The sequence below is a fragment of the Rutidosis leptorrhynchoides genome, chromosome 3, assembly GCF_046630445.1.
Source record: "Rutidosis leptorrhynchoides isolate AG116_Rl617_1_P2 chromosome 3, CSIRO_AGI_Rlap_v1, whole genome shotgun sequence".
In the NCBI taxonomy this organism is placed as follows: Eukaryota; Viridiplantae; Streptophyta; class Magnoliopsida; order Asterales; family Asteraceae; genus Rutidosis; species Rutidosis leptorrhynchoides.
In genome coordinates this window covers 587,451,494-587,463,977 of record NC_092335.1, presented here as the reverse complement: position 1 = coordinate 587,463,977, position 12,484 = coordinate 587,451,494, and the positions used below count along the sequence as shown (strand labels likewise).

At 32.0% G+C, this 12,484-nt stretch overlaps 1 protein-coding gene across 1 annotated transcript; it reads right to left on the bottom strand.

The window, feature by feature from the left end:
• Positions 1-1,491: 1,491 nt before the first annotated feature.
• On the bottom strand, positions 1,492-5,205 carry LOC139898744 (DNA repair protein recA homolog 2, mitochondrial). Its single transcript, XM_071881515.1, has 9 exons — positions 4,965-5,205; positions 4,800-4,860; positions 3,475-3,692; positions 3,270-3,357; positions 2,926-3,098; positions 2,646-2,792; positions 2,430-2,567; positions 1,959-2,293; positions 1,492-1,718 (listed from the first exon to the last, which is right to left on the bottom strand). Exons 1-8 carry the CDS (start codon positions 5,052-5,054, stop codon positions 1,994-1,996), a joined length of 1,215 nt encoding a protein of 404 aa, XP_071737616.1. The 5' UTR covers positions 5,055-5,205; the 3' UTR covers positions 1,492-1,718; positions 1,959-1,993.
• Positions 5,206-12,484: the final 7,279 nt, after the last annotated feature.

The following is a 12,484-nucleotide window of genomic DNA, read 5'->3' as shown; positions in this document are numbered from 1 at the left end:
GATAATAAAGAAATAGATAAAATGATGGAAAGAAATTGAAAGAACGTTATAGATAACAATAATGAATAATTGATAATATGGTTACGAAGCTTGAACATGGTTAAGCTTTCTTCTAAAGTAAGTAGGTTTATTAGATGATAATTTAGTAAATGTTCACATGTATGTTAAATGTATTATGTGTTAATTGTTAGATGTTGAAAGGAAGGAAGGAAGCTTATTGCTACAAGTACATTGTGTTCATTGTTGTTGCAAACCCAAGGTGAGTATTATGTGGGGATTAAATGGGATTCGTAATAGGTGATCCATTTTGGAGTCACCTGCTTGCGAGATGGTTTGGGTACAAATTGTGTCCTAACTATGTATGTTTATATGTTGATATGTTTATGGCATCATATGGAAATATTATGGATTATGGATGTCTTATGACATCATATGGATCATGTTATGGATTATGTATGTCTCATGACATCAAGTGGATCATGTTATGGATTATGGATGTCTCGTGACATCAAGTGGATCATGTTGTGGATTATGGATACATTGGCCAATGTTATCAGTTTGTGGATTATGATTCATATGATTGCCTATGATGATAAGTTGATGACACTATAGTTGCCTATTTGATTTCTCGCATACTACTCACTAAGCATTTTATGCTTACCCGATAGTTGTTGAATGTTTTATAGGTATTTATGTAAAAGAAGATAAGATGAGTCACCGGGAAGGGAAGGAATTTAACAGAGACATAGAAGTGGATTAATGTGCGTGTATGTTTTTTTTCCAAGAGCTCATTAAATTACCGGTTTGTATATGCTATCTTGAACGGTCGCCCTTGTTTTTATGTCAATATAGTCGATATGGTTTTGAAGTTCCTGCTAAATGTATTATTAGAGTTTTCTTTTATGAATTTATATTGTATAAGTGGTGTGTAAATGTGTCGAAGTTAAATACATAAGTTATGAGATTTTGAAAGTGTTTATGATTGTAGTATGACTATTTTGAAAAAAAATAAAAAATAAAAAACATGGGCGTTTCACTTTCTATTAGTTAAAAGCAAATGGGCTAAAGTTGATCCCTTTATAATGCATCGGCCTATTGAGGAAGTTCTGTTATAATGCGAGATAGTGCTCAGGACATAGAAGATTTTACACTTTTTACTTTGTAGTTTGACTGTTTGATGGCTTTTTAATATTCCATATTTTGGTCTTTAGTCGGATATGGAACGAGACATGGCTATCAAGCTTCTTTTGCAAACCATGCAACTACGAATTGTTTATCAAGCAATTACTTAATATGGAAATGGCAATGCTCTCTAAAGCACCATCTCTAAAGCCATTGAAGGGTCCGATTAATATTGAAAAACAGATTTTGAATCAACAGGTAGAAAGGTTCTAGAAGGGTCCGAGTTGGCAATCCCACTGCTCCCCCCTCCGACTATTGATGATGATTTGTGATCGACTTGATATAAGACATAAAATGTACTCAACTTAACAATGAAAGTTTATACCATATAGTTGGTGCATTAGATACAAAAATGTAAACCATGAAGCCAAGGAAGCGAAGACAATGTACAATGTACTACTTATAACCTCGATTGAGTTTGCCTAAACCATTGTAATTAGCACAAACGATCTGGACTTGATGTGTCCGAGACGCATTTGCCCTCAATGTTGCACTCGATTTCCTCACGAACCCCGCTCCTATCGCACTCCTAGCATCTGCGACACGTAAATATAAAGTAATCAACGAGTACATTGTAATTGCTTAAGAATAACTTCATTTCACACCTATTGGTGTTTAGAATCAGTTTAACCTTGTCCTTAAGATAACGTAATAATACCTCTTATAAAAAAACAAAAATTAATATATAAAAAAAATGTTGGATTATAACTTTCGTAATAATTTATCTGTAGTTTATCAATGTAAACGAGTAAACAGATAACGTTGTAGGACCTTACTTTGTTCCTGAGTGATAGCAGACTCAATGTTAGGATCATGATTCAGAATCTTCATCAAAATGGAATAACTGTTTTCTTAGGGTCTTAACCAACTTTTCACAAATGCTTTCATTTTGAATCAAATAATTTTCCGCTTCTATCTTACTGTTGACAACTTCTCCATCTATGAAATAACAGTTTCCTTCTTTTAAAACAACCCCATTTTCACAAGCCAATTCGAGGACCTCGGAAGCACGAGATATGCCTCTTCCAAACTGAATCTCTAATTCGGCTTTTCTCATCGCTGGTGATAGTTTATTCTTTATCACCTCCACACATATGCCAAGACCAGTAACCTGAAAATAGATAGCAAGGTGCAGGTGACGAAAATAATAGAAATTTTACGAACTGGAAGTAAAATCATTAGCAAAGGTGACAATTTTGACCCATTTGCATATAAAAGATCAATTTGGGTTGCCCCAAATTGCTTACCTTTTCCTGGGTCCTGAGCAATCCTTTTCTAGCAATTCTTAACCGTACAGCAGAATAAAACGGCAATGCATTTCCACCGCAAGTTACTTCATTTACGTTTTTAAGTCCCTCTTGACGTGCTTTTACATTCGATCTCACCTGGGAATGATTACATAACTTGTTAGATACAATATATGTTAACTGCAGAAATGAAATTTAATTATCTTAATTCCTAACCTGATTTATAAATATTATAAGAGTGTCTGAACGACATAATGAATATTGAATCTTCCGTAGTGCCCGTGTCATTATTTTTGATTGCGTCTCAACAATATCATCAATTATTAAACCCACAATTTCACGTTGCGGGATTAGTGCAGCAACCTACATAAAAGTAAAGTCTCAACATTTACATATTTTGACCCGTAACCACTTTGACCCAATACCCAACCTGCCCGACCCACCCATTTTTTGCCACTACAAGCATATTTTATCAAAAGAAAAAAAAATCCCTTACGCTGTCAACAACAATCACATCAACTGCCCCACTTTTTACAAGAGTATCAACAATACTCAGCACGTTTTCAGCAGAATTTGGCTGCGAGATAAGAAGACTTTTGGTATTTACACCAACCATTTCAAGCATCATAGGGTCCAGTGCATTCTCCACATCCAAATATGCACAATAACCTACCAACAAAAAACATTCTATACATAAAAAGGAAAAAAAAAATTGTTCAATTATTTTTCCTATAAGAAAATTAGAACACACCTACATTGCTCCTTTATTTTTATTTTTAGCAGAACAAAGTGACACAATAAAATGTGATTAAAAGTTTATTCATGAATAATAGAGCGCACCTCCTCGCTTTTGAGCTTCCCTAATTACATTCAACGCAAGTGTTGTCTTGCCTGATGCTTCATGCCCATAAATCTCAACAATTCTTCCCTGTAGTATAGAAAATAAATTCACAATGTAAAAAAAATGGAAATCTATACAAAAACCAAATAGTATGCATGTCAAAAATTAGAAATTTATGAAAGTATATAAGATGGTAGTAGTCACTTTAGGCAATCCTCCGATTCCAAGAGCAAGATCAAGCTTTAATGAGCCGGTGGATACGACAGGTTTGACCCGTGTACGAAAAAAACGTTGCAAGAACATCATAGACTCCCCATCAAAATAGCCTGCAAGTTCCGATAAGGCTGAATGAAGAGCTGTATGCTTTTCTGCAACTTTAATATCATCACTAAATTTATCATCTTCCACATCCGAAACTCCAACTGCACGAAAAGTTCAATAACATAACACAACGGAAATTAGACTAGGATAAATAATGAGATGATAACTGTCTTTGCAAGATTCGTACATCTTGAGATCAAACATATAGAATTCCTCACATTTGCAATTTCATATGTAAGTCATTGAGTCTTCATAATTTGCAAGACCATAATACTTGCTTCAATGATATACTAACTTGCATATGTTCTGATAACTTATTGATCTTGTAATAAAAAGGTAAAAATTAAGCCTAGCTTGTTTAAGTTATTAGGGCATACAATTTGTAAACTGAAAACTCACAATTTTAATATAAATACAGACAGGAAGATAGTAACTATATGAGGTACAGATATTCATAGTAAATGAACATATTCGCTTGTTACACGATAGCACACGCTGTCTATTATAATATATTTAAGTATATGTATAATTTCAGGAGACTACATGTTGGTTTGTCACATACATTACATGAAGAGATATGATAAGTTCACATAATTTTTACACAGATTTGTCCACAGAATAAGTTGGTCCAATAAAAAATTAAGATTAATGAGAGGAAAAAAATTAACGTGATTGGTACATTTCACTTCCCATGTCATTGTGTGAAAATCTTATTTATAAAATTTGAGTGAGGCTGCGTTTGATAAAACATAATGATTAAGCATTGAGTGGTTCAAAATATGAATGATTCAAAGGTTCTGACTTCACTTTGTCTTGGATGAAAATAACAAGTTTGATAATCATTCTGAATGAAATGATGTAAAATTACGGCGTTAATATTTTACATGAATCAATAAAAGTATATAGTTGTTAATTGTTATGAATATAATTTAAGGAGGATATTGAAGAAAAAAGGATGTGCTGAATGGTTAAGAGTTTAAACTATTAATGAATAAGCTGACTTTATTTAGAGATTATGATCAAACACGCTGAATGTTAAACTGTTCAGCATTCATTGATTAATCATTCAATTCAAAGGCAATAAAACACAGCCTGAGTGTAGCATTCATCTTACATAAAATGAGAACACGTGTTAAAATAGTTGTATGCAAAGCAAATGAAAATTAAAAGAAGTAGAAAAAAAGGGGGGCAAGCTTCTGATTAATTACCTGCAGATGAATAATAACAAGTGTTGAATTTATTCCAAGGAATCCTTCCTCTTTGCCAATTCTAAATTCATTAAATTAAACATCAAGAACCAAATAATAACACATAAAAAGGTTTGTAACAATAAAAAGGAAACAATAATAATAATAAGAGTAATAAGTGTAAACCTGGTGCTGTTTGTAGGAGGAAATGAGATTAGTTCCGGTGAACCTAATAAGTGATTTAAATGATAGGGAAGGGATGGCTTTTAAAGGCATTGAAATTGAATTCTTATGAGAGTTACAGCAGCAGCAGCGGTTGATGTTATGAGGGATGTATTAGTTTTTAGGGTTGTGTTTGGGTGCCTTCACCAGCCGTTCACCGCATCAATTCACCAAGGTCGCTGAACACTGAGCAGGGAATGTCTTGAATTTCCTTCGATTATTTGAACATAATTTGGTTGGAGTTTTTTTTCGTTTTCTTTTATTTTTATTTTTTACCATCACAATCACAATGTGATTTTGTTAGAAAATATAACATAAATATAAGTATATAAGTATATATGTATATATATATATATATATATATATATATATATATATATATATATATATATATATATATATATAGAGGCAGGATCAATGGGGAAGTAACCAATCGGGGAGAAGCGGAGGAAGCAAAAAAAAAAAATTCCGTGTTTTTTTGGAATTTTTTTTTCCGGCATCAATATCACACGAAAATATGAACATTTAGAAGAGACACTTCGTGATGAATGTTATTATTTAGGCGGGAAAACGCTAGAAGAAGTAATATATAACAATTATCGTGTTTTTCGAGCGTATGTTGAGTTTTTAGCTATTGGGGTTTAGATATTAGGGTTTAGATATTAAGGTTTATAGGGTTTAGATATTAGGGTTTAGAAATTTAGGGTTTAGGGTTTAGATTTAGGATTTAGATTGAGTTTTTAACACGAACGGTTTAGAGTTTAGGGTTTTGGATTTAGGGTTTAAGGTTTGGTGTTTTGGGTTTATGGAATAAACCCAAAACACCAAACCCTAAATCCTAAACCCTAAACCCTAAACTCTAAATCGGGCTAAATTTTACTGCACAAAACATGAAGAAAATAAAACGTTCATATTCTTCACGAACAATATTATCTTGAATATTATTTTTGTCGATCGTTTTCCCGCCTAAATAATAACATTCATCACGAAGTGTCTCTTCTAATGTTCATATTTTCGTGTGATCTTAATGCCGAAAAAAAAATCCAAAAAAACGAAAATAAAAAAAAAATTTGCTTCCCCCGCTTCTATCATACCCCAAAATAGGGCCTGGGGTATTTGTGACTAATTATATCAAATTACAGTTGTATAAACGAGAACGACTCTACATGAGACGTTTTGTTGAGTTTTGCAGCGGAAGATAAATATGTCTTTAATTGATATGATATGTAATGAAGACTCCAAGCATAGCAAGCAATCATCATCAAAGCAGTAGATATACAACGGAAGCAATACTTAAGTACCTGAGAATAAACATGCTTAAAAAGGTCAACACGAGGTTGAGTGAGTTCATAGGTTTGTCATAAATAATGATTTCAGTAATAGTGTTAGACCACAAGATTTGTTTTCATAAGTAGATCACTCAGATCCAGTCAAGTTGATCTCCCGCAGGATCAAAAAGTTATGCCAGTTTGTGATATTTAGACTAAACGTTGTTTGCCCCGTGATAAGTTGTTCTGTCCTTGTCGTTTAATTTCATTATCAAGTAATACAAAGACTTAGTCAAATGTATCGGGGACGTTACTCCCAATAGGCCTATCCCCAATAATTAAGAATGCCGCAGCAATTAAAAATATCACAGTAGGGACTTAGTCGGACATAGCCGGGTATAGCATAGTTTTAACAGTTGGTACTGATATTTAGACTAGACTTTCAAGTTGCCCCGTGACAAGTTATCGTTTATACTTGTCGGTTGGGGACTTGTTGGTCATAGCCCAACATATCACAGTTTAATAGTTGATACGTGTAAAACAGTTATAAAAGTTGCGCATGTATTCTCAGCCTAAAAATATATAAAAAGGGAGCAGATGAACTCACATTAAATAGCAGTTGGAGTATTCCACGCAAGAAGGAAAGTAAAGCAAGTAAGTGATCTGGATATCAACCTTGAGGTATAACGTTTGATTAGTTAATGTCTAACTTGACATAAAGTATGTTTATTAATATAGCAACTATATTGACAGTGACGTTTTTTGAGAAAAGTTCCTATTTCTCAAAAGTTTCTATTTTTGGAAACCTACTATTTATGAAAAACTTTCACTTATAGTAAGCTTCTAGTTTAAGAATGTTCGGGTTATAATTCTTAACAAAGATGTTGTACAATCTCGCCCAAACTTCGTCGCTAACATGAAAGTCACTCGAATGATCTATTGTTACCGAGCGGCCCAGGATCTCTTGACCAGAATCTAAGTCTTGGCATTCGAGATCCACAAGCGTCCCATAATGGTAACAAGGATCACCCTAGGCCACAAGTAGCAGGTGATGTTTGTAGTTTTTGTACGCTATCTTTAATTATAACCTTCACGTTAGGTGCGTATATACATATATATTCATTAATTCGATTTTAATTATAACTCCTATATATTAATTCATAAAAATACTTTTATAATTTTTAGTAACATATATTACTAATTATAACATGTTATTTATTTTAATTTTAATTGCATATAATTTATAACATTATTTACATGTTTCGGTAAAAAAAATCGAAGTAAATAGTAAAAAGTAAAAAGTAAAAAGTAAGAAAAGAATACTTACTAGTAGTAATTCTTCAAAGAGAGAATGAGAGAAATTTTGGTGTGAGTTTGAATGAGAAATGAGGGGTATTTATACTTGAAAAAATTAGGTAAAAAGAATAAAATAATTAAAAGAAAAACAAATATTTTAATTTTTAATGGGATTTTAAAATTCAAAAGTATTAAATGTTAGGTCATGGGATAATGCACAAAATAAAATAATAAAAGTAGTTTTCCATTATAATTTTTAATTAAAAAGTAATTTATTTATTTATTTATTTATTTATTTTATTAAAAAATCATTTATTTTAAGGATTTTTTTTATATATATTTTTTTAAAATAAACAAATTGATTTACTACTTTTCCAAGAATATTTGTCAATATTTTTTTATTCATAATAACAATACTGATAATAAAGATATTAATTATTGATATCTTGTTTAAAAAGGATATTAATAATAATAATATTAATATATCAAATTAATGCGTAATTATTTACAAATAATTGTTCGTGAATCGTCGAAATTAGTCGAGGTTAAATGAAATCATATAAAGATTTTTGTTTAAATTTTGCCGAAAATTTACGGGTTGTCACAATATCCCCCTGTTAATAGAAATTTCGTCTCGAAATTTAGTTGTTGCCATCAGTCGTCGTTGTTTGTAAACAGGTGAGGATATTTTCGTTTTATTTGGTCTTCACGTTCCCAGGTATGCTCGGGGCCTTTCGTGAATTCCAACTAATAGGATATTGTTTTGTTTCTAGCGTTTAAATCTTACGATCCATAAATTCTACGAAGTGCATTTTATTATTAATGTGGAGGTTATCTAAAGGATTTAACAAAAGTGTCATTGATTAGGTTTTCCTCAGAAAGAGATGATGACGTTATACAAGCATTTCAATATACATGAAATGTGTGATGAATAATAGTGAGCTTATTTAAACCTTGAGCGTTTATGCCACAATATTAGGGTAGATAAAACAGAGAAGAGTTCATGAAAATCATAGTCATGAAATTTGATAGAGATCGTCATTCTTTACAACAACAATGATGAATATGAGTTGAAAATTAGAGTTTTATCGACATTTAATAATATGGATAAAGTAATTCGATTATAGAAAGAGTATAAACGAAGCTATCGTAAAAGATTGAAATGAGGAAATTAAATGTTCGTCTTAACTTTTGACATAGCTAAAGTTGATTTCCGGAATTTAAGGGTTTTAAAGAAATCTTCATAATCTTTATAAGATTTGATTCTCCGGTAATTAATGAAATTAGGATTTTCTTTAATTAAATGCGGTGAATTGCCTCGATTGTTGTGTCTGGAATTTCACTATAAATTAGCTTCTTCCGTTTCATTATCTTCACCACTTCTATACTTTCTTCCTCAATCCATACTTCCAAAAGATTTGTTAATATGCTCAATCAAGTTCTTGTTCTTGACCTTATATTGGTTATCGCCACAATCTTCCTTCTTTTCCAACTCCCACCAGAGGAGTCTGTTTACTTCTATTATGCTCTAGGATTTATTGTGTTTTTAGTTCTCCCGTGTCTTTATATTGCTATACGCATTGATATACACGGTTTGTAATTTCGGTGTTGTTATCGGGCTTTATATTTTCCCTTATATGTCGGAGCTCTTTGCCTTTTTATTCTCCTCTCGACTCTAAGTAAAGCGAGTAATGGTCCAGAATTTGTAGGTATAAAGTTTCGAATGTTCATAATATACAAAGCAAAAGGAAAGGTAATAGCACGATTTGATTTGTCAAATTACCAGAATATCCGGAAAGATGGAACTATCAAGAAAATATGTTCTTGATATGTTTAGAGATTTAAGTAGAATGTAAGAGTCGTGTAACATGACAAATGATGATTATAAAGTCTATGAATCATCATCTTCCATTAAAAATTTAGCATGACTTACTGTAATATAATCACGTTGGCCTGACGTCATTATATTATACTAACTCATGCTTCAATTCCCAACACTTCTTCAAAACATTTATAATTTAAACTTAAATTTTACAGAATTTAGAAACTTAAACAGTTTCCTTTATGATGTGATAAAGATATCGCAAAGAGATAATTAATTGCGGACAAGAATCGTTATGAAGATATCTTTAGAAATATGGAGGATATTTATAACGAAGAATACGATGATATCTTATAATTTTTTAGATCCAATGACGAGAAAAATTCTTCTGTTTCCTCTGCATTTAATGTTACCATATCTGAATCATTGGTTATCAATCCGAGATGGTTTCAAGAAATTTTATTTTTAGATGATTAAACACTGATTGTAATCGTCAACAGATCTAATGGTTAACGAATAGTCGTTATTGATTTTAAAAGTAATGAATGATAATTTCGGTGGTTTGATATGATAATTCATCATAGAATATGAATGAATACAATTCATGAGAATCAGAATTGAAAAATGTACAATGTAATATATTAATGTGAGATATAAATATTTCTAGGGTATTACCTACCCGTTAAAATATTTTCACAATTAACAGTTTGTACAAAAGAGTTTTAATTATGGCCTTTATGAAAATATACATACATATATATTTTCCTTCAGATGTAATCATGGATTTAATGAGTTAGTATAATATTAAACTCATTTGATTTACGGTTGAAACGAGAATGAATAATCTCCAAAACCTTTGAGATTTCATAATTATCGCGAAATATTTCGCTAATGAAGTTATGAATCAATACATTCATCGTTACACTTGATTTATTATGAAATGGAGTTTATTGTGTTGAAGCAGTGATTAACAATTATTAAGTCATTAACAAAGGATGTACATCATTGCATATTAGTGATATGAATTAACCAAGTAGTACATACTAGTTAAGATTCACACGTAATAGCTTAGTATGAAAAGATTTATTATTGTTCCAATTCATATATATATATATATATATATATATATATATATATATATATATATATATATATATATATATATATATATATATATATATATATATATATATATATATATATATATATATATAATGTATACATATATAATTCTTCAGGAAGAATGAGTCAATACATCTTAACTCATTATTACTAATATTCCTTAGTATCTAGGGGGCGTATGATGTTGATGTTTGAGGTACTAAGTGTGATGTGGGATGCGGATGTTGTTGTTGGTGAAGCTGATGCTGTTGGTGGTGATGCTGATGGTGCTTACAATTCTTGTGGTGTTGATAATGTTGGTTGTACCGATGGTACTAGTGGTGTTGCTGGTGTTGCTTGTGGTACTTGGGTAGTAGGTGTGAGCCTAGCTTCCAAATCGTGTACTGTTTTCTCCAGGGTTTCTACTTTACGCTCGAGTCTATGGATTTGTTCTACCCATTCCTCCGTAAGGTTTGTCAATTCTTGATATTTAGTTCGAAGTCTTCTAACTTCTTCTAGTAATCCTATCTGATTAGAATTTGGGAGTAGAGGACGAATATTGTCTTTGACTACGGTGAGACGACCTTCGAGGCGGAAAATTCTTGTGAAAAGAGTGAAAACGGTATTGCGAACAGGTTCGCCGGTAAGTGAATCGAGTACTCCGACGTTTGGTGGTAAGTTTGGCTCGTGATAAGGAGTACCTTTTTCATTTCTCCATAGGGTGAGTATTTCACGAACCCATCCCCATCTTCTGAAGAAATCACGGTAGTTGATCGGTTGGTGGGTCCCCGTCATGCTGTCTTCGGAACTAGAGGAATTTGAAGAATCGGGTGAGAAATCCATATTATGTGTTTGGAATAGGGTTTGATATGAAATGAATACTGAATGATATATTTGTCTCCTTGAATACGTATATATAGCAAAAAGATTTTTGTAATTAACGGAGGAAATTTATGAAAAGTGTTAGACAAAGTTTATTGGGATAGATATGATAAGATATGATTTGTCTATACTCCAATAATGGCAGTATGACGTGTCGAGATTATAAAATGATAAGTATGTAATCTAATAATCTTTCGATTAAAGACTTTCAATTCGTATACTGTGATAACCCAATGACATTTTTCGGTTCGCAAACCGATGCATAAAGGTATAAGGCATATAGGTACGTGATATAACAGGGAGTTATATACGTTTGAGTATGAATAGTAACAATTATAGGAGTTTCAAAATTCATGGATAATATTTCATGTAATACACATGTAATACACAAAACCATGATAGATGACATAGGAATGTCAAGAATTTCAGAAATCATGGTGTCGCATTTAAATGCGGTGGCGTAATTGGATAATACTTAGGAAAGTGAGCAGAGTTCTTAGGTTGGCTCAGCATTCTAAGATAAGTAAAGTTTCTAAAGTATAGTGTAGCATTTAACAGTTAAAGGCAACAAGTAAAGGCACTACGGTCAAGGAAAGTTGTAGTCCTACATTGCTAAGGTATCTAATTGTATAAGGCACACATAAAATACAATCCTGGTTCTCTACAACAACCTGCTCTGATACCAATCTATCACACCCCCAAATAGGGCCTGGGGTATTTGTGACTAATTATATCAAATCACAGTTGTATAAACGAAAACGACTCTACATGAGACGTTTTATTGAGTTTTGCAGCGGAAGATAAATATGTCTTTAATTGATATGATATGTAATGAAGACTCCAAGCATAGCAAGCAATCATCATCAAAGCAGTAGATATACAGCGGAAGCAATACTTAAGTACCTGAGAATAAACATGCTTAAAAAGGTCAACACGAGGTTGAGTGAGTTCATAGGTTTGTCATAAATAATGATTTCAGTAATAGTGTTAGACCACAAGATTTGTTTTCATAAGTATATCACTCAGATCCAGTCAAGTTGATCTCCCGCAGGATCAAAAAGTTATGCCAGTGCGTGATATTTAGACTAAACGTTGTTTGCCCCGTGACAAGTTGT